Source organism: Nothoprocta perdicaria, unplaced genomic scaffold (assembly GCF_003342845.1).
Source record: "Nothoprocta perdicaria isolate Ctin4 unplaced genomic scaffold, notPer1 scaffold_15, whole genome shotgun sequence".
In the NCBI taxonomy this organism is placed as follows: Eukaryota; Metazoa; Chordata; class Aves; order Tinamiformes; family Tinamidae; genus Nothoprocta; species Nothoprocta perdicaria.
Genome location: NW_020454649.1, coordinates 5,483,365 through 5,506,403, shown reverse-complemented (window position 1 = coordinate 5,506,403; position 23,039 = coordinate 5,483,365). Strand labels below are relative to the sequence as shown.

Below are 23,039 nucleotides of genomic sequence, written 5' to 3'. Positions count from 1 at the left end.
AGAGAGAGAGAGAGAGAGAGAGAGAGAAAGAGAGAGAGAGAGAGAGAGAGAGAGAGAAAGAGAGATTTGTGACCTCTGGTCACTAGTATCTGGTGATACTAGTCTCCATTTCGTCTTGTGGGATAGGGGAAAAAGTTGCTACAGAGGGGAAATGGGAGAAAATCTGGGGAATACCACCTTTGTCCACTCCCTGCACCTACAGTTCACAAGTATCTCTTAGCTTTTAGAAATCCTTATTACCAAGAATAGTGGGAGATAATTATCTTCTACATCCTTCTAACAGAATGTGTTCATGTGGACTAGGTAGAATATCAAAATGCTCTAATAATACCACGAATTTCCTGTAAGGATCTAGTTACTTAATTTAACCTCCATAATATGATAATCTGAATTTAACTTGCTCTATGAGTAAGCAGCTTTTAAAAAAAGTTTTTTTTTTTTTTAATTTTTTTTTTTTAAAGACAGAGATCTTGGGCTTCACAGTGCCCAAGAACAGGGATCACAGTGAGAACAGACTTCATATTCAAAGTGGACCACTGAACTTTTAAAATCTTTGTAAGATACTTTAGGACGTTCTGACATAAACTACTTACAAAATTCTGATACCAGTCTTTTTACTGAAAAGTTTCTAAACTTCTCCTTTGAAATATCTTCTATTAACTGTGCAGTAAGGATAAAAGGCAGGATACGAGATCAGATAAGACTGACTCACAATTTAGCCTTTAACCTAGCTTGACCTCAGAGACAATGCTAAACATATATAAATACTTGCACATATGTATGCTTGCCCTCCAACACCTGCAAAACTATGGAAAATGAAAAAAACCTGCCCCTTTTCTGCATTTAAAATTCTTAATCTATACTATCTGCATTCAAGAATGTTTTATAGACTTGATGAAATGTTTTACGAAATGTTTTATAGACTTGATGATATGGCTTTGTAGATGGATACTGATATTTTCCCATCTACAGAATCATAGCTGCCCTAGGTTACATCAGGAAAAAAAAATTATGTGCCACTTTACATGTTTGTCTCATACTACACATAGACCATCTACCTTCAGGTCATCAAATCCATTATTTTCAAATCCACACAATTATGACAAATGTCTTTACTTACTGGGTCACTTCCTTATGATATGCCTACCATTCCTCACATCTCTCATATGGCATGTAATTTGTGTCTTGAGCCTTTGTATTACCTGACAATTGTAGAGATTCAAATGTAGAACAACTCTGCTTTGACGTAGACGTCATACTTGAGTTATAAGAATTTTTGTTTTATGATTCCTGAGCACATAAACAGCAGTTAAAGAGCAAAAAGCAATTAACAGGATTAAGAGGGAAAAATACCATGTGCTGCCCGCCTCTGATCTGCCAGAGTTGCTATGTCCTGCAATTGTTTTCTTTGTTCTTCATTAAGACCCTGTGTCAAAGTCTGGTACCACACAGGGTTACGATTCTGAATTGCTGCAAGAGAAGAAATGTGTTCATTAAATATTCCGTAACTCAAAACTTGTTAAGTCACTGCCATTTTGATCAGAGTAATATTCTGATCAACCCCATCACTGTTATGTAATTTAAGAAATTTAAAAACATTAATGCAACCTCTAGCACCTCTTCCTATCTGCCAGAAATCCACTCTAGTCTCTCCCTTCATTCTAAAAACATGGTGCTCTTCTCTTTCCAAAGAGAGATCTTACTCAGATAAGATCTTTAACTGGAAAAACTAGAAAGCCTGGCTGGAAGTTTTCAACTTGCTCTAGTTTACAATAATATTCCTTCAATTGATTTTCCATGATACTAAATTTAAAATAAAGCTTTTTGAACAATAAACAGAATTACTTACTCTGAAAAATTGTTTTAAATATTTGATATTCATCTACAGGGTTGTCTTCATCATCAATAATTGTTGAATAGCCTTCCAAAGCAGTCTCTTCAGCATCATCTTCTTCCCAGTCCTCATCATCTCCATCTTCACCAGCCTGTTTTGCAAGGATCTCTAGATATTCTTGACCATCTTCATCAATGTCATCTTCATCACTCCCCAGCTCCTCTGGGTTAAATATCACAAAGAAGTTTATCACAAGAATAGTAACGGCTTTTTAGGGAGTTGCTTGATTATTCGAAACAGACAACAACATCAGACTAGAAAGGGAACAGTTCTTTTAACATCTCTCCCAGTGCTATGGTCTCCTTTAGCATTATTTATAGCAACACTAAGTGGGAACAGATTTTGTTGTCACAGAAATGTGAATAGCAAAAGACATATAATCAAATAACAAGGAAGACCACTTGATACAAACTTAAGCAAAGTATCATTTCTGCTCAAAACAAGACCTGAAATATGAAAGTACAGGGAAAGTGGTACATATTTTTGAGCTACATATTGAGATGGGAAAAAGTGTGAAAACTTGTGAAAAGATTATGGAGAAGAAACTTTGTAATAAAATTTGATGAGGTTGAGGCTAAATTAGGCCAGGAAAAAATTAGAACTGCCGATTTCAAACCACAGATAATGCCTAACAGTTCATATGATATTTTGTAATACATAGTTGAATCTCTGCAGTGGAGCAGAAGGATTCCTGGAAACTTTTTCTAATGACCCTTAGTCATCATTCAAATGCTCCATGCCCCAATAGTAATTCCTTTCAGTAAGGACAGCATCCACACATAGTGAGCTTCACAAGGCTTCAAAGAAATTCAGCCTAGAAAACTAGCTTTTACAGACCAGAAAAAAAGTCAAATAGACCTGCCAAAGACATTAAAAGGATGCTCAGAGCTAGGGCATCCTTTGGGCATTCAGGTCCTAGTTAGGAAACTGAATAGTTGTGTGAAAGAATTTCCAGATAATGGAACATATTTCAATTTTTGTACCTGTGTCCTCATCTTCTTCAGCTTCATCATCATCATCACTGTCATTTTCATGCTCTGCATGACAAGCATATGCTCTTTTCAATCCATTAAATAAGAGGATAAAAGCTGGCAGGATCTGTCCAGCAACTTGATTTAAAACCTGTGGTATTTGCTCCAGATCAATAAGAGCACACAAGCCGAGCACGCACATTTTTCTGTCATGAAGACTGCAAAACAAGATGGTTACAAGATTACATTATGATTTAAAAGGAGGTGATATAGCAGTATACCACAGAGGATAATAACCAAAATTAGAAACACTTACCCCAAGAAACAGTCTACATCATTAAGCCACTGTGTTATGAAGTGATTAGTGACAGGCTCTACATTATTGGGGAAGCGAAGATTTTCCAAGGTATTTAACAGTAGATGAGGATTGTAATACAATGCAGCTATGGCAACCTGGAGGCACATTGTTCGCAGTTCACTTGTTTTCACTTCTCTGGTCAATCTCTCTAAAGCAGCTTCCACAAATAAGGGTATGCACTGGAAGAATGAGAACCATTACAGCTTCAGTACACAAAAATCAGTCATTGGTTCTGTAGTTCTGCATTTCACTACAACTGAAAGATGGTAGATGTAAAGCCTGTAAAAAAATCCTGAAAATACTGTAATTCCACGTGTAAAAAAACCCACAATTCTGAATTCCACAAAATTAATTTAAAGTTTTAGAATTAATATGCCTCTAAGAAGTTACTCTTCCAGATTCACAAAAATACAGTAAAAGTTTTACAAAACTTAAATTCTGAAGAAAAAGTATGCAATAACCATTTCTTCAACTCTATGACTGCACAGAAGTACTTGCAACACTGAAGTAGAAGACAGGATTATCACTTAAACTGCAAAAACTTAACTGAACTTTTCAAGCTTAACACATAAGACATCTTACCAAATCAATTCAGATTTCAGAGCATGAGCTTTTTAAGACAGAGTAATCATAGTGGTTACTAACCTGATCGATACCACGCCCTTTACACTGAAGAATAATTACTTCTAAAAGTTTTGCTGCGTGGCATTCTGCATCTTCTCCAGCAACGCCTGTAAGAACCTGGAAAATAACAAATATTGTTGCTATTATCCCTGTAAGAGGCCATTTTCTGTATGCTGCATGGCTTTAAAAAACTGATGCAAGTTTCAGCCTTCTATTACACTACTACCATAAACAACCATCAGTGAAGAAGGTAAATGTACAGCCATAGCTCAGTGTCACAACTTGAGATCGAAACATTGCTCAACCTGGTTGCAGTTTATCTACCTGTGCAAGTATTAAGCAAAAGAGTAGACACAAAGCTTACACTATTTACTGTTTAAGCATTAGCTGCCATTTGTCATTTGAAAGACTTCATTTTTATACACAGAATGCAAAATCTTAAGTATTCAAACACTAAATCTTGTAAAAGCTGAACTTGCAGTAACTGCAGAATCCTGTGGACAATCACGAAGTACCCCACTTGGGTCAAAGATTCATTTTGCTCAGGTCATATTAGAACATTAACCGCTAACATGCTATTCTTTCGTTTGTTTAATAAATTTAAGTATTCAGAATGGGTCTATTCAACTTGATTGGAACTTCTTTTCAAATAAAGGCTGGCAAGAGTTATTCACAATCAAATTCAAACACCTTCAGAAATGCTATTATGAAGAGGGCAAGTGACTGACTGTTCACCATAGAGTTTTAGTACTGGCACAACTCATGACACACTGAAGTACAGAAAATGAAAACCCTACCTATTATTTTTAGAGACTGCAAAATACTAACACAACCTTATAGAGAAGTATACATATCCTCACATAGGGCTAGCATTCTAGAGAGCTTTGTCCTCTTTTTATCAACTGGAAAAAAGAAAGCTCATTTGGAAGCTACCTATAATATAAATGAACTGAGAAGCTAAGTTAAATATAGAAACACTGCCCAAAGCTGCTTCACTGAGACAGAATAATGGCATTCTGCTTCATGCTTTAGATACTGATCTGAGCCTAGGAAAATAACTCCTTACTTCTATGTCTCTACTTACCACCCCACACACTTGATTTAGAAAACAGATTAAAAACCTTTAGCATACATATATGGTGTGTGGTATCCTAGCTATTGCAAGGCTACAAATATCAGATAAAGTAGCTACCTTTTGCAATATGCATACATGTCTTTTTAACTTATAGAATCACAGAAGATAGTAAATAGAATTCAGAGCAAGCATCAAATCTCCAGTTTTACAGCCTGCTGTAAGCATCTTCAGGTAAACAATCTTACCTTTTTGCACATACTGTAGATCATTTCAAGATATTTTGTGTCTGACAGAAGTGTATCTGTATCAACAGTGACATAGTTATGCAAGAGAGGCATCATATCTGTGTTAAAAGAAAAATAATCAAAGTTAAATACTGTTTTCACATTTTATGAGGCTAGGTATTAAAGTCATGTTGAGAGTTACATATTAATAAATTAATCATAATTCTTGCTTAGTGCTCTTCAAAATAAGCATGTATCTAATCACACATGCCGGAAAAAAAAATCTGCTTGCTAGAACAGCAAAATGAAGTACAAATGCACCTTCATTTGAATATACAAATGTTTTGATAAGATGTAATTCATGTTTGAAATCAAATATATGAAGCCATTTACTCTGTATGAATGTATTTATTAGTATTCCTTACCAGTAAAATAATCAAAGCCATCCTGCTGAAAGACTTCAAAAACAAGAGGAAGAAGTTGCCACATCTGCGCAGAAACTTGTTGACAGGTCAGGCTATGAGCCAAGGAAAAGATCTCTTCATAGAACTCTGAAACATAAGAAGAATTACATTAAATTCACTGTCAATCACATACACTTAAATAACTCAACTGAAGTATACATACCTAATACATGCTGCTGCAAAACTGTTCCAATCACTTGCAAACAGATCCCTTCCAGCTGCTGAGTAATCTGAAAAATGAGATTTATGTCTGTTTTCAATACTCTGGAATTGGAATTAAAAACATTTTAAACAAAATTACTCAAAGCCATTTCTCTTTAGAAAATATTCTAGAATAATATCGAAATTCTTATATTTTAGAGCACTACATGTGTAAAAGCAGCTCTTTATTTGTAAAATAATTTCTAACATGAGGTGTTTTTAGAATACTTAAAATACTGGAAAAAAACTCATTTAGGGGTATACTTAAAGTCCAACGCTAACCTTTTACAACTCTTCAGCCCCATTAAAATAGTGAGTGAATGTGTTATGCCAGCCACATATGCAATGAAAGCTGCAGGAACTATTTTACTGCTCCAAATATCTGAGATTTCTAAACTCCATAAACCTAACTTAGACTGATTGTTCACGAACCATACAAACATTTCAAGCGCTTATCTAGTTTCAGACACATTTCCTAATGAACACTTTTTCACCTGTGGAACAGATAGCAGTCACTAACTGTATTGGTAGGGCATTCACTTGGCACACAGACAAATAAGGGTTGAATTCTGGTCTTAGCTGTGCAGAACGGGAGTTGGACAGAATGTGTCTAAATTTAGCTATTTATTGAACAATTTTTCCCAATTGAGTTCATCAAGATAAGCACATTATTGCAAAAGCTTTCTATTTAGATATAGAATTTGACAACAAAAATAAGTAGACATTTGATTTGCGAAGTAGCTTTAGCAAATGTCAGTAAGCCAAATCAGTCCTTGGTCTGTTGCATTGCAGCATTCAGTTCTGACCCGGGGCGAACAGAATTCCCGTTATTTCTTAGTCAAACCCTCAGAGCTCTGAGTAAATCAGTCAATAAAAAACTGTAATGTATCTAGCAAAAAAATAGCTGTCCTTGCCAAGAAGCCATATTTCTTTTATTTATTTTTTTCTTATCAGCTATATTCTGGCCAGAAATTACTCCGCTCAGTACAATAAAAATAATACAGTTTGCATCCTGCTAGAAAGTTTAGCAATACAGATTAGGCAGGTAAACAAAACTGTCACTTAGCATAATCGCAAGAGCTATTTTTGCAGACACCAATACTGTTAGAGGAACAAATTAGAGTCAGCAGAGTTAATACTCAAAATTAACTGAAGTTCTCTCTTTTGTTTCAAGGGCAGGCACCATCAAATCAGATTATTTGCAGAAGATCTGAGAATTCCATTTCCTAGAGAAGCTAATGAAAAGACAACTTCATCTGTTTGATAAGAACCTGTTTTTTTTTTTACAAGAAATAATGGGGCAATGTTTATGCTGTTTTTGTGAGAAATTTAATTCAGTCCATTATATCTTTGTAGCAGCATAAACACTTCCCTATTTTCAGAGATTTTTGACTGAGAACATATTTCCAGATAATGTCATGTACACAGTAACTACAAAAGACTTCAGTGTCTTAGCCAAAGTACATTGCCTTTAAGGTATTTTTTTACTCACTTCCTTGTGATCTTCTACTACACTGAGAAGTGTATCAATAGTATTCAAGATTCCCATGGCTGTCACTGCTTTGTCATCACTGCCCTCTTCATCTGGTCCAGTCTGTATCACCTGGTTAAATGTCATTGCCTAGGCATAATAGAAAACAACCCATGGGTATGTCATTCAGCAAGGATGTCCTTGAAGATGAAGGATTGCACAAGCCTGGTATTCTGCACAATCCTTATAATGAGGACCCCTTTTAAGAGAATGTGTATGAATTAGGAACTCACTGCCCCTATTCCAGGGTTTGATTTTGAACTGATAAAATTAAACCATTTATCCATATAAGAATAAGATTTGCTCTAACTATGGCTTTCCATGCAAAAAAAAATTTCTAAAAGTAAATCTTTTTGACACAAGGCTTGATAGCTGAACTACACTATTTCGCAGGCATTCCCTAAGAGTACATACAAATAATTTGGTTTTTAACTTCAAGGTATTGGCCTTTTATAAGCACAGAGACGACTCTGCTTTCTGAAATTGTTAGTTCAACTTCCTTGGCATGGATATTCAAGCTCTGGATTTCTTTTGCAATTAGACTTCAGATTACATTGAGTATCAAATAAATTTATTTTCCCATTACATTCAAGATCGCATTATTTTCATAATAAATTCATTAAAATTCTGTTATTTCATGTTCTAAAAATAAAAATAGGTTAGGTCAAATCAATGACTATCTAAAAGGTGCTACTAAAATCCTTTACTATCAGTATAGAATAAGGATTTCTTGGACATTTCTATCCTTCTTAGAAAATTCATGTTTAGTTCAAGTCATGAAGGCACCTTTGAGCAAAAAAAAAAACAAACTAGCAAAACATAGAAGAAAATTTCTAGTATTAATGCATTTTAACTGACAAGTTAATGGGTGGCTTAACAATGACTAGTACTGACTACATCAATCTCCCACATATTAGGCATCTCTCCCAGTCACCAGAAAGTCTTACCAAATGCTGTGTCATTTCTACAGCAATTGGGGTAACTTCTTCACTATATTCACAGATCATTTTCTGAATCACATTAGTTAGATCATCATTTTCAGTCTCCCTTATAATGTGAAGTAAAGCTTGCATTACAGGTCTAATGAATGGAGTAATATATTCTTTAGCTGTAAAACAAACAGAAATTTATGTATGAATTGACATCAGTATTACAATATCACAGCACCAGTACAAGATAGTCAATATAAGAATTTTGGCAACTGAGCCAAAGCATTTGTTAAAGAATTTACTCTTGCTTTGTGACATTTATGCCAGGTTCAAGAATACTAAGCAGTGTAAAGCTTGCCAAAACAACTAACTTTTTTTCCCATAAATTTGAGCATGAGTAAGTGTATGTTGAGCCAGATACACTCCTATGGCACCACTGATTCAACATTTAGGAGCTGTAAAACTAGATTTATTGTACCATAAAACCACAAATTAATTTCATTCATCTGAACCTTATAAATATTAGAAGCCACAATGACGAGAAATGAATCAACATCAGGGAACTATACAATAAACTTCCTTGGGCATAGTAATATTAATGCCTACTCCATTAAAACAATGAAACAAGTACAGTCAGTTTCCTGTAGCTTTAAGAAAAGAGGGATACCTTTCTCTTGATTACTGATCAGAACTTGAAGTGCTATGGCAGCTTCCACTTTCACAGGCATCTCCCTATCATCTATCAGACATCGTCTCGTGAGCTCTAAGGCTGTCTGAAGATTCTGGTCACTCTTAAATTTGACTTCACAAAAATAATGAAGGACCCAGCAAGCCTGAAAAAAGACACCAGTTGAATTCAGAGTTATGCAAACTACAAACTGGATGATGACTATTTATACAGTATATAAAAGCAATAGTCTAAACAATTTATTAAATTTCAACTATAAATATGATTAAATTAAGATACTGGAAGGCTTTCAACTGCTGAAGATGTCTGAGAGTTTGGAGGCTGGCCAGTGGGAAGGTTGTCTTTCAGACATCACTAGACCAGTACTATGATCTCGAGTTCATCTTTGGCCACAGGTTTTGTGTGAGCAGTACAGTCTAAATGCAAAACACAAACAGACCATACCACTAGACACAGATGGAAAGCTATGCACACAGTTCTGCAGCCATTTTAAAGCTAAACAATTGATATTTAAAAGCACGCTATATATAAAGACTAATAGTAATCACTGAAATAAGCACAAAATTACACAAGAAGTACAAATAAAAGCATTTCTCAGAGGAAAAATGATTAAGAAAATATCCCTAAACTCTTTGGTTGGAGAGACAGCGCATAATGTACATGAGGAGTACATCTTTTTCTTACCCGTGCTCTCATGTAACCCAGTTCACTGCTGAAGAGAGGGAACACATGATTCTGCAACATATATTCCATCTGATCTTTGTATATCTTTTTCTGTCAAAATATTAATACAAACACAACAGTTCATAATTTTACATACAGTACAACAAAACCCTTACATATGTTTGGAATTGGCTTTAATTCCAAGAAACACACACATGTGTTTCTTCCTCAATATTTGGACTTTTGCTTAGCAGTGTATTACTTCTAACAGCAAAATTAGTCAGGAAAACTGAGTCATGATCCAAACAACACAAATCCATGCCTTTCATCTCATTCCCTGCCATTTTATTTCAATATGGTTGCTAATTTTATTCTATTTCTCCTCTTCTATATACAGAAAATATCTCCCTAACATGGAAGCTTCTCAATGGATATTTTACTTCCACTAAAAAGAAAAAGTAGCTAAGTAGGACAGGAAACTGTGCAGCAGTTCTTATCAAAAATAGAACATAACTTAGGTGCTTCACACAAGCCACCTGAACTCAAACACGATCTGATAAAATGCATGCAATTAATCTGACAACTGATCAAAAATGAAATACAAGTTAAACGGCTAAAGAACCGTGATGTCTCTTTCTACAGTTGTAAACTCAGAGCTATTCTCATTTCTTCTAAAACATTAGGAAGAAAAAAAATATATATGTGAAAGAAAGAAAAGTACAGAAAACCAAAAGAATCACCAGGCTGATGACACTTACTTTTAGGAGAATTTCAGCCAAAGAACCAATCATATGTAAAGCACCATCCTTCTTACGAGGGTCAGCATTTGGCTCCGTAAGGATCTGATAACAAAATCCCATTGTCTTCTGCAAGACCTAGATTATGTGCAAGGACAGTGTTAGCCAAAGAATTTCAACTAATCGTCTCATGTATCATTGTCAGCATGCCAAAATTTTTAAATTGTGCAAAACGATTTCTTCCAAGTCCAGAATTTGGTCAACAATTTATATCCCTACTATAACACACAACATTGCTGATATACTGGGCTGGGAATTGGCAAATACAAATTCAAGCTCACATAAACTAGTGACAAATAAATATGAGCAAAATTATAAATTTCAGTGTAGTACAATACAGTTCAATGTAGTATAGACAGCAAAAATTTAATCAATTGCTCTTTCAGAAAAAAATGGAATATCAACTAAATTGAGGTCATATGTGTTTGATATAAGATGAAATGCTTGAAATAGCTTACCTCTTTCCTTTTACTACATGATGTAAACAATAATGTCTGAGCAGCAGTTGTTGGAGAAATGAAGTCTTCAAATACATCTATTAAATGTAACAGAAATTTTTGTCCTTTAACTCATGATGCTTAAGTCACCTAACAGTCTAATGTAGCACAAAGATGCAATAATTTTCTAGTTTGATCAGGTGTTTAATTGTGCTTTTCTATTACAGATATCAAGACCAAACAAAACAAAAACAACAGTCACACAGTTTTGGAGTTTTATTAAATAGAGTTGTTTCATCTTTTCCATAATAAATATCAGCATGTCTATTTTCAAACTGCATTTTCAAATGATCTCTTCTCAGGATAAGTCTTTTGCAGATAAAGAAGAGATTGATACAGTTAAATATGTTATTTGCATGCAACTGATTAAATAAAGAATACTTGCTTTCTTATTTCTCTGCAAAGACAGATATCTGTATAATACCTGTACAGTTTTATAGCTCTCATCTTGACCTGGGGACAATTCTCCCCTCCAAAACTATCAATGTTCCTTGTTTTGGATACATTAGAGTTCCAAAAAGGAGGACTTCCGTTCAGAAAGTCTGTCTCCTCTTTCTTCCTCAGCCTGAATGGACTCTACAACTTTATAATAAGTATCAAGAACAAAGCTTTTCTTCAATGAGCATAAAGAAAAGGAAAGAGAAGCCTGAAATATTTGGCTTATTTCATATTATTTTATTTACCTCGATAGAACTATTCTGACTTATGCCATGTTTAAAATTCCTTAACATACTACTGTTGGATTTATTTAATGAAAACTCCAAACTACAAAAAGTTTTTGTGTTAAGGTGAATTATAACATGAGGAGTAGATTTAAATTCTCACCAAATTTCATGCGAATATACTCATATGGATCTTCTTGCCAAAGCTCTTCATCAGCATCTGTATAGCACATCAACGGAAAAATAACATCTTGGATAATTCCCTGCAATTGAAAAAAGTTAAGAGACAATAAGAACTTCTCTACATTCTGACCCATATTTAACACAAACCAGAATTTTGTGCCTTCTATCAGTTTTGATAAAAAATAGTAATACACTGAAATCATCATCCTAGGTACTGCCTTACAGAAGGAAAACCCAGCAAAAGGCAGAGCCACAGTATTGCACAAGCTTAGGTCTGTGTTGGACAACAGCACATAACGATGATTTAAGGGCATAAATTCAGAATCTCTAAATATACTGAATATTTATAATCTCCCAATTTGCTGTGTTATTCTGTTGTATTATATAATCCCTAATAACGAAACATAGAGGACAGACACCAAAACATATAACTCGTAAAATTTTAAAATGGTGCATTTTCAAGTACTTCTCAAACTCTGTTTGGACAGCAACACTACTTTGATGCTTTAAATATACATTGAAAGCACCACTCCAACTATATCATATTTTGGCTAATGGGCTCGTGGTAAAAGACTTTCCCACTAAGAGAGAACAGAAATCAATGACAGTACTTAGAGCACAGAAATAAGCATCTAGAAATAACTGTATCTGCAAAAATTTTTGCAAGAAATTAGTTTGATCCAGAGTAATTAGTCAGTCTTCTTAATGTACCTAAGAATCTTCAAACAGATTTAAACTATTCCCACTAGTTATTTATAAAAGAAACTCAAAAATCTAGAAATACTCCACATTAAACTAATGTACTATTGAGTCATTAAGTATTAAAATGGTTTACTTGAATATGAGGTTTCAGATTCTTCCAGGTGACAGCATGTGACACTCCTTGATTGATGTAATTCAGTGTTTGCTGCAGAACTCTAGGAGCCATGTACTGCTTCTCCTTGTACTGATACAACACCTTCAGCAACACCTAGAATAAACAGATTTAATTAATAGCTTATAACAGAACACAGGTCCTTAACATGAAAAATTCCACCCTCTCACAATCCAACATAATAGTCCTTCAAAATTCAACTAAAAATGTTTACATATATTAGAATAAATGGATGCTAACTTAACTTATCTAAATATCACTGGTAATTTTATCAGCCAATTCTCAGCTCCTATAAGCAGTTGTGCCTGTCTGCTGGACAGGCATCCTTCAAGAACACAATCCTATAATTAGAAGAAACTGTAATGGTAGTTCATCCCTACTGTTGCTTAAGGTGCCTTTCTCCCTTACATTTATTTTGTCTTCTAACTCTTTGAAGGCAGGTACACATGCCTAAACACTAGATTGGTAAAATATTCTCAGGCATTCTAGCAATTTATGCCTATGTGCAGCATTACAGAAGTGACACCAGACTATATACAAATAAGGTCAAACCAGACTCTTCTTTTTGCTTTCTAGCACTTGTTTTTCTGCTGAGGCAAAATTCAAAGCTAATTACAGGGATTTAAAATCATGAAAGATCTTGTTTCTCCATAGATAAATATATAAAATTAATGGAAACATTATTAGTATTTAAATTCCATCTCATTGAAATGTTTGCCATCAATATGCAAGGAGGTTTCCTTGCAATCCAATCCAAGCCAGTGACAACAGCTCTTTACAGCTTATATTATCATACAGGAGGAACCTGTAAGGACTCTAAAACACCACTTGGCAGAAATTTTCTTTAAAGACTTGAATTCCCAGTGCTTCCTAGATACAACAACCAAGGACAAATTTGACTTCATAGAAAATAGTGGGGAAAAGTGCTGGACTATGAATCCTTTTTGAAAAGTTATTTTTCCACACACAGTTTCTCAGTAGTTCGTATTATCTGCAAACAACATAACCAACACTACTGACATCTCAGGAGGAGGGGGACACTTGTTTGGGCAAAACGCTAAGATATTTCCTAGCACTGTGTTACAAATTTCGTGCTCCTTTCAATGTTGATGGCCTTTGGCCACATATATATATTTGGAAAGAGTTTTCCCTACTTTTTCCTTAAAGATTCAGTCCCTTGTTTTCGTAACTGTTTATATTTATAGTTTAATTATCTCCTAATAAGCAAATTTAAGAGTCAATACAAGTATAACATTTTTTACAAAACTAAAGTTTTATGAACAAATTTGTTTCTATAGAAGAGGAGCCAGCAGCACAGCCAGCAACAGCAAACCAAAAATAAGATTTTCCAGATTTTCATAGGAATTTTTCTTGCTGGTTCAAAATATTCCAGTTACTGACTCATAACACATGCCTTCTAAAGAAAGATAAGGTGATAATTATTGCACCACCAATCCATTTCTACCCTTTTCCTGGAGGTTGCTGACATGAGCGAGGGTTGTATCCTGAAGTTACTTGAGTAAAGATAAAGCAAGGATAATTTGGTATTACATTAACAGTCCCGGCTTATGAACTGTCCAATTCCAGGAGACCCCTTGTGTATAACTCAGCTGCTATGTAAGTGTCTCTAGACAGAGATAAGAGTGATAAGTGACCTGACTTATCCGCTTGTATGCTAGTTCCTTGGATGAAGCCTTTATAAAAGGTTAGGGAGTCTAGTACCTATAATCACTGACTTACTGTCAAAAATAACCCCTGTATCTTCTGAACTACCCCTTAAAACTTTTAGCTAAGAGTGTCAACTACACTGCAAATATAACTATCTCTTTCAGAGGGGGAATAAAAAAAAAAAGGTATCTCATCTAAAAACTAATTTATGAGCATATACTCTATTTATAGATTATCCATGCTGCACAGGCTATTTTCAATGGATTGTCCCAGAGTTCACATAAGAAGCTTCTCCAATTTCTTTACTCCCCTGCCTAGACATCAATGCTTCCAGCAATATTCCACTAGCGAAACAAACCAAAAAAAAAACCCAAACAAACAAAAAAAAGGAGTAAGGTTTTCTTCAGAAAATAAGGAAAGAATAAATAAATCATTACTAACTCTACATTTATCCCAATATCCCACACATTCAGAGGTTCTTACTTGCTGAACACCAACTGCAAATGCCTTCAGGAACACTTCAGCAAACTCATTGTACTCCTTGGAAACATTACCAGGACTTCCATATCTAGAATTAGAAAGGAGGAAGGCAAATTCAGGTGGGCAGCAATATGTTATCAACTTTAAGTAATGGAAGAAAAATTACCTCTCAAAAAGTCTAGCCAAGATATGCAAAGCCCACTTCTTGCATTTCCACCAAGGCAATTCAGGTCTATCATCTTCATCAACTTGAAGGGTTTCCTTTAGGGAATAAAAAAAATCTACTTACCTACTATTAATGAAAAGTTCAAAATATGTATTTTATATAAAATTAATAATTGATAACATAGGATATATATAAATATATATAAAGCAACTAGAGAGCATATTTGGCTTTTCCTTTACAGTTTCCTTTACAGTCACATTCCTAGTTTAGCAGAAGTATAAAGTAAAGGAAAACTACAAACCCCATGATACATGCAGCATAAATGCTCATTTCTTTAATCAGGAATCCAAACTAAATCATAATATAACTTGAAAATAGAACTATCATTCAAGTTACATATTTTTTTAAAAATGCCTGTTTAACATCACTATATCTTAATTAGTTTTTTTTCTTTGTACCTATAGAAAAACAATTCAGAAAAAAAGTTAAACTTTCAAAATTGAGAAACTAAAAATACTTAGGCATAAATATTAAAATATCCAAAAGCCACTTACAGCTGGTACATCCCTATCCACAACAGTCTTCAGGATTTCTATCCATTCAGTCAGGTTTTGCTGATTTATCAACTCCAAAGGTAATGTATACTTATTTTTAGAAAGAGGGGAAAAAGGTAAATTAAATTCAGTAGAAAACAATTTGAAAATGTTTATTTCCATTTTCATTTTAGTTCTTTCAAATATTTCTGCATAATTAGCTAACATGAAAGGCAAGCAAAGAATCAAAAAAAACAGTCTGAAGAACACATGTAACCTATTCTCAGTAGTGCTAGAGAGCTCTACTCCAGCTCTCTGATTCTGCCCTGTTAAGAGTGCTTAAAATGGACGTTTCTCTATCACCAGCATATTAACAGTTTCCTTCCAGACTGCCACATTTGCTTGGGCAATTCTATGGAGGCTGACCTCTACAACCTGGCATTAGAAAATTGATTTTGTTTTCTAGCAAACACTCGTGCTTAGAAGTTGGCATGCGTAACTTCTGTCTAATGCTTGACTAGGGAAAAGTGTAGTATTGATTTCGCAGCACAATCATACCAAAACTCTGCTATTCACATCACAGTTGATTAGCAGTGGAAAATGACTCAGGTGTAACTTAACACCTAATATTTCTACTATTTACTACTTTAAGGAAAAATAGTAGTGCTTCAAATTCAATTACTAACCAAGAAAATGTGAGATTTATTTTTACCTGGACAAGTGCATAAAATATTTTAAAGATCTGTTTCTGGATGAGGACAGACTGATCAGATGGATCACTCAGGAGCTGAATGAAACTGTCCTTCAGCACCGGTAGAAAATGTTGCATCGCAGCTATCAAAGGACTCCGCTCCTCTGGTTTCTTGTACCTTTAGACAAGACTAAAATTAGTCCTACAGTCCATAAGACCATAAGATTTCAAAAACTCTACTAACACCTTGTCATAGAACTTGGACATGGATCTGTAGCCACACTGTGGCAATATTTTGATAGTAATGTAGGGAATATTACTATCAAAAAGCAAGTTAGAAAAGTGCTCAGCTCCCATGATTGTGCTATAGATCTGCATTGGTCTTCTGCTGGTAATGCACTCCTGCGGACTGACTTTGAATACTGCACACCATGATCTGCCACACCATTACTATGGTGAAATGCAATGAAAGCACTATAAAAACTGCAGGCAAAAGCTCTACAGCTATAGCCAGGAGGGGCAGATATTGGGCTAACTGGTAAAATTCCAAAAAGGCATTTAAGATGAATTGCATTCTGATTTTTTTTTTTCCTCTTTCTTTCTCCAGAAATGGAATAAAGGAAGATGAGAGGTTGTTCCAACATCCTGCTACTTCCATTTGCCCAAATCTAACAATTTGACAGAGAATGAAAGCTTTGAAGCTCTGAGAGAGATACAGGATAGCCTTTTATTTAAAAAGAGATCTTAACTCCTCAGATCTTAACGTTCAAGAGGAAAGTCCATAATGATTCTAGGTCCTAATGCAGCAGACGAGACTAGGATCTAACCTGTAGCTGTGAGGCCAGTAAGGCCTTGTTCTTTGTAAGAACAAAGTAATTACCACTAAGATTGGAATGTACAACTCTATTTTAGTAATTAATGCTTTAGCATTCTTGGCTCTTGTGGGAGGGTTGTTTTGTGTTTTGTTTTTCCAAAAATGCATTTTTGATAGACTTTCCACTAATAATAAACATCAGTGCTTAGTCTTCTAATAGCACCAATGTGGAGAAACATACAGTGAATGCTATACAGCCTCCTGCCAAATGGCATGTTCTGCTAAAACCACTACAGAATATAGAGCTCCAAAATCTTGTTCAAATAATGCAGTTGCCAAATATTTGCTGAAAACAGAAGCCTATATAGGAAGATTAAGTGTTGCTCAATAAAACTCAAACCCTAATTATCCCAATACATGTAACTGGGGAAAAAAATAAGGAAAAAACGGAAAAAAAGATTCTGCAAAGAGCCATTTGAACTTGTTCATTGGAACTGTAGAAAAGCTAACACTATGTCCCAACATATTTGCCTTCCACATTACGAAAAATTGGAGGAAGGAAGGTAGAGGACAAGAGAGCTTTTTACAGTATAACCCAAGCAGCAACAACCTGACTCAAGTCAGAACATTATGCAGAAATACTTTCCTCCAAAAGGCATGGATTTGAGGCCTGCTTACACTTGTATTGTCATTCAATTAAGCAAGCCTGCGTGCACACAACTTGCAAAGCTGACCCATATTGACCTCACTAGAAAAATTAATCAAGTACAACAGGTTGCTGGCCTCAGCTCAAGTGTCTGATGGGCCAAGATTGCAGACAAAGCTAGTAACTATCCTTAAGCATGTGATGGCTGAGCTTTTATCAAAATTCTTCCTTAAATAAGGATTAGAAACATTTCATGTTTTATATCTCATAGAACTCCTGCTGTGCATTCATACAAAACCATTTTGAAAACCAAATGCGAAATTACAGTCTATTTTCCTTTCCTAGCAGGATTTGTGGCTTTCAACACCAGAAAAGACTCAAATGCATTATTATGGTCTTTACATCACTTCTATAAATAAGCATTTTTTTGAGGCACCAGTTTTCATTTATCTTGCAGTAATTTATATGCAATTCATGAAATTAGGTGAGCAATGGAAGTGTTCAATACAACATTTTAAATAAAGTACTGGAAACAATGTTGAATACAACAGTGTTTCAAGAGATTATTAGGTTGTAGACTCCCTCCAGCTGCAGAAGCACAACTTCCAGACTCTAGTATGGAGTACAAATGTTCTTTAAGAGGCTAACTTTAGCTCTAAAATAACCATTTTTTGTAAACATGATGGTTTTGAGCACACATTTTTTATTACTAGGCACTTATATTAGTATGCCACTTCAATTCATTTAAAGCAACTACTAAATTAGGTCTTTAAAGGTACACTTTTTTTTTTCCTGTTCTAAAACCTTTACTGAAAGCTTTTTTCTAAACTTTCTTGGAGACAATGTATAGAACAGCTGCCTGCACAGAAACTGTATAACAGTAAGTACTAAGTTTGAACTTCCATCACCTTTGCAAACTCCAACATACAATTTTACACTAGAATGTACATACTGAATACAAGAAATGCAGAAGAAGGAACTCACTCTATTATAAACTGGTAAAAGAACTTACTCATAGTTTTTCACAAGTTGATAAAGACAGAGAAGAATTCCAAGCCAACAAGCACTGTTGTCAGACTGAAGATAAAAACCAATTTTCTCCACAACTGCAGTCCAACGACTAGGGTAATCATGCTTGATAATATGGTGAATGCAAGTAGTAAGTTGTACTCTGAAAATCAAATGCATAATGGTTAAATTAACTCCTATTATTTTAACAAGCTTTTTGTGGTGATGAAACAGCTAATTTTGACTGAATTTAGACTTATTCCAAGCTAATCCCCCTACTTCAGCTTCTGCACTTTGTGTATTATTCTCCATGTGAGGAACTTCACTAAAAAGAAGCATCAGGGAGTTCATTTTGCCTTTAACGGACTTTGTATTAGTAGATTTTTATATGCTGCACATACAGAAAACTTTTTTCTGTCTAAACTACTTCCAGGCTTTTGATACATACTGCCACACAACAGCGTTCAACAGTAATACTCCAAATGTAGATGATGTTAGTTAAGAAAAAGGTCAGGAAGCACAATGAATTTGGAAGCTGCTTAAAAGCATGTACCTAATCAACTCAGGAGAGTGAATAATGGCTTCTACGATATTTTCACGAATACAGTGTCTGTCTTCTTCTGGGATGGAGTAAGGTGGAATCTCTCCTGGTGCAGCTTCCCGATCAGGCCAATACTGGGTTATCATATTTTTCAAGTAGATAACACCTGTCAGATAAAAGCATCAAAACAATCAATAGCCATGCAGAGTACAAATGATCACTCATTCTGCAGATGAATCTATTTTAAAAACAAATGTATTGACACAAGCAACTGCACTGGCCAATTCTAACAAGGAGAATAAAAACATATTAAAATAATCAAATTAACCTCGTAATTTACCATATTACTTTTTTGCATTTATTATGACACCTACTTCATCAGTTCTGTAAAGAATGTGTTTCAGTATGAAAATACTAAATATTTTGCTTTAATCTTATTGATTAAAAAAGCTTATGAATCTTTTAGCAACATACATGTGAAGAGCTGTTCATAACTGTTTTCATTAAAACAAAGCTAACAACTTTGTAAAATACTCCTTTTACTGTAAAAGCAAAAAAAAGTGATTGTATTTGGGATATAAAAGGTAACATTAGAGAAACAGAGCTGCTCTACGCCAAGATTACAGGCCACAGCTCTTTGCAGCAATCAGTTTGTTGGCAGAAGCGCCTGCTTTTACCATTTGTCAACCCAGTCCAAACTGCTTATGTGGCAGAATATGGATTACGGGCACTCGAAAAGGATTTACAAAACACAAAAGGAAAATGTAAATTACAAATAAATTTGTAGCAAATCTGCTATTAATCTAATTCTGTATACCAGTCCATAAACTGAATTCTCTTCCCCAAATTCTGCATGCAGTTATTTCTACCACCACATAATTCAGACACCATTCCCCTACAGTTCTGCTCATGTGGAAATCAGGCAGAAAGCAACCTTTTCAGCAGTTAGCATGCTCAATCAAGTGTTTGTGTATGCTGCTTACAAAATGAAATTCTCCTCAACAATGCTTCCTTAGCTCTTCTCCCATTTTCTGCAGCTGAGAACCACCCTCCTTCCTCAAAACAATCTGAGCTACAGAAGAATTCATACGATGATCCAAGTCCCAGAAATGCAGATCAGAGGTTGATTAGTTTTAACTTAAAACTAAAGGATAAAAGACCAAAAGAATCAGAAACCTCAAATTAAAAAAATTTTTTTTTTTTTTGAATGCGAGTCATTCAATTTCTGGTTAAAGCATAGTCACAATTATTCACTATCCTGCAAAAAATAAGAAACACTCAGCAGATATGCGCCAGGACAACATTTAACCAATGCAGACTACAAGTTTGTCCTCCGTGGAGTTTATCAAGCCACGAGATGCTTTCCAAAACACGCACTGTTTGTTAACTATGAGTTATATCAGTTAGCTTCACTCTCTACAGATTGCTTCATCTTTTATTCAGCTTACGTTGAAAGTAAATTCAGGTTTTTTTTTCCCTAAAATTCCTTTTTAAAATATGTAGACTCTTGACACTTCTAAAAGCTATCTGAAACAATAAGATAAAAATGTAAGCTAGGCTCATGTTACAAACTAGAATAGTTTACTAGATGGAAGATCCAAGTCTAAGACCTCATCATCTGAACTGCCAGAAACCCAAGTATTGTGTTAGAAATCTCTATCAACTGACTCTAGTAGCTTTAAGGTAACTGGTAGGAATTGCCAACATTCAGCATCCAGCTTTGCTGATGACTCGTGCAAGTGAGCATGGTCCCACATGACAGAGTCTAGCTGTAATATTTGAAAACTACTGCAGAAGTACAAGTATTTGAAACCATTGAAATTGCCAGTACAAGGTTAAACTACCTCCCAGAGTCAAGCATGTGCTCATGATAAAGTAAACAGCTTGCCCAAAGACCTCACTCACTAGAGATAAAGGGCAGCCACCACTGACTAGTCAGCTACACTTTGCTTTGTACCACCCTTATTCAGTGCACAGTGCCAGATACAGCTTGTGACTAAGACTGTAATTCTGACAGTTTCTAGCTTTTAAGTGTTAGTGATTACTACCATAAGTTTTCTTTAAATTGCAGGGGCATATGTACTTGAGTGCATGCATAATTAAAGTGTATACAATGAAACAAGATTTGAATACTTGCCTGCCTGCCTCACTGGTAAATCCAGTTGCTCGGACATAGTGATCTGAAGCAGAGTTGAAACAAAGTTCACTGACTTATGAGCCTGAAGAGAAAAAAAAAAGAACATTATTTAGTCAGTTTATCTAATTTTATTTTTAGAACCCTCCTGTAAGTTTTGCCATATTTGTATAACGATGTAGTACAACCCATGCAATTCCAGCAATTCAAATGATGTTACAGTTCTTCTCTAGTAAAAGAAAACATGACAAAATCTTGTGCTCATTGTACAGCAAGGAAACACGGTGGCGATGGTGAAGTCCTGCTTCTTAAGATTTGGAGGTGAAGAATTCACTGAACAGGCTTCAACACTCAGTCTTTCACAGTCACTAAAGTTCTTCATTAAGAAGAAATTATTGAAAGAAAAATATCTAGATAGCTACAAAACCCCAAGCATTGCAATTTTACACTGTGACCTTAAACATTATGCGAATTCATTCTACATTAACCTAAGCACCAGATAGCAACTATGTTTAAAAACTAAGCTCTGTCTTAACCAAGCATATCCAAGCCACAGTTCATCTACCTGACAAAAATGGCTTCAAACGACCATCAACGTGTTATTGAAGTAACTGTTGGGATTACTCTGTAATGGCAAAGCAACAGCACAGAGAGACAGTGACAAGTTTGCAAGGATTTCCCCAGAGTTCACTTAAAGCACAGAATTATTTTTTTCTACAATAACGAGAAGTGATACACTAAATGTTCTATTTTATATTCAGTAGTAGAATATTAACATTACTACTGCTTTTTACACCTTTTCCATTACTACACCTTTACTCTTGTTTCATAAACACCAAATTAAACAAGAGACTAAAGTAACACTAATTTTTAAAGTAGTCTTATATCTTCTATGTTTCAGGAAGTAATGTTGTCTTCTTCAATGCCAAGAGGCAACAGACAAGCCACAGCATGGAAAATTCAGATTTTACAAAAGGAAAAGTCTTTTCAATAACACTGGTCAAGCACCAGAACAAGCTACCCAGAAAGGCTTTGAGATAAATGCATCCTCTGAGACACTCAGAACTCAACTGGATAAGGCTCCTTATCCAGCTTCAAAATTGTTCTTGCTTTGGAGCATTAGAGCAGGCAATCACCAGGGATCCCTTCTAACTTAAATTACTCCAAGATTACTCCAGGATTCAAATCGCCCAGATACATTTCCGCCTTCTCTAATTTACCGATATGGTTTCATATGATCTTTGCAGCCCATGAATCAAAGTGAATTTCATAGGTGTAAGCTTCCTAGGAAAATATATCTTGCCTACTTAAGAGTTTATTGCTTCCTGGATTAAATAAATTAGTATTCTGAAAACCATTAAAATAACAATATCTAACCAAAAATAATGTCTCGGTTCTTGCGAGCAAGGTAAATTAATGTCAGGAGAAACAGACCACCAGAAGTTATCATTCCCTTCTTCTTCTAGGAAGGCTGAGAACTCTCTTGTCCGTATCAGACGATGTCAGCATCCCTCCCGAGCCCGGGAAGGGCCAGCGACCTCCTGCGCTACCAGGTGTTTCCCTCCAACCTCACCTTCCACCAAGGACTTCCTAAACATGGTGATGTGGCTGTATGTAGAAGGGACCACATAGGACTTGTAATTCCTCTGCATATTTGTAATGAATTCTGTTTAATACAGCTTGTCTCCTAATGAACCTCTTCTCATTCAAAACTAATTTTAAA

At 35.1% G+C, this 23,039-nt stretch overlaps 1 protein-coding gene and 1 non-coding gene across 3 annotated transcripts in view; both read right to left on the bottom strand.

The window, feature by feature from the left end:
* The window catches only part of IPO7 (importin 7), a 26,225-nt gene extending 4,828 nt beyond the window's left edge, over window positions 1-21,397 (bottom strand). The window contains exons 1-24 of one of the 2 annotated variants that reach the window (XM_026034698.1): window positions 21,320-21,397; window positions 19,195-19,348; window positions 18,646-18,804; window positions 16,195-16,351; window positions 15,504-15,593; window positions 14,950-15,044; window positions 14,787-14,871; window positions 12,597-12,731; window positions 11,742-11,841; window positions 10,878-10,954; window positions 10,381-10,497; window positions 9,644-9,733; window positions 8,939-9,104; window positions 8,290-8,450; window positions 7,304-7,432; window positions 5,774-5,840; window positions 5,572-5,697; window positions 5,168-5,265; window positions 3,869-3,964; window positions 3,182-3,402; window positions 2,878-3,083; window positions 1,850-2,056; window positions 1,354-1,470; window positions 966-1,202 (exon numbers count right to left, since the gene is read on the bottom strand). In XM_026034698.1, coding sequence (XP_025890483.1) covers window positions 1,144-1,202; window positions 1,354-1,470; window positions 1,850-2,056; window positions 2,878-3,083; window positions 3,182-3,402; window positions 3,869-3,964; window positions 5,168-5,265; window positions 5,572-5,697; window positions 5,774-5,840; window positions 7,304-7,432; window positions 8,290-8,450; window positions 8,939-9,104; window positions 9,644-9,733; window positions 10,381-10,497; window positions 10,878-10,954; window positions 11,742-11,841; window positions 12,597-12,731; window positions 14,787-14,871; window positions 14,950-15,044; window positions 15,504-15,593; window positions 16,195-16,351; window positions 18,646-18,804; window positions 19,195-19,348; window positions 21,320-21,356 — 2,949 coding nt within the window. In that variant the 5' untranslated portion in view covers window positions 21,357-21,397 and the 3' untranslated portion in view covers window positions 966-1,143. Of the gene's footprint in view, window positions 1-965; window positions 1,203-1,353; window positions 1,471-1,849; window positions 2,057-2,877; window positions 3,084-3,181; window positions 3,403-3,868; window positions 3,965-5,167; window positions 5,266-5,571; window positions 5,698-5,773; window positions 5,841-7,303; window positions 7,433-8,289; window positions 8,451-8,938; window positions 9,105-9,643; window positions 9,734-10,380; window positions 10,498-10,877; window positions 10,955-11,741; window positions 11,842-12,596; window positions 12,732-14,786; window positions 14,872-14,949; window positions 15,045-15,503; window positions 15,594-16,194; window positions 16,352-18,645; window positions 18,805-19,194; window positions 19,349-21,319 lie in introns of those variants that run through there. The other variant, XM_026034697.1, reaches the window with a different exon arrangement.
* On the bottom strand, window positions 9,260-9,441 carry LOC112943599. Its single transcript, XR_003248632.1, has one exon. It is a non-coding gene; the product is annotated as a small nucleolar RNA SNORA23 (small nucleolar RNA).
* Window positions 21,398-23,039: the final 1,642 nt, after the last annotated feature.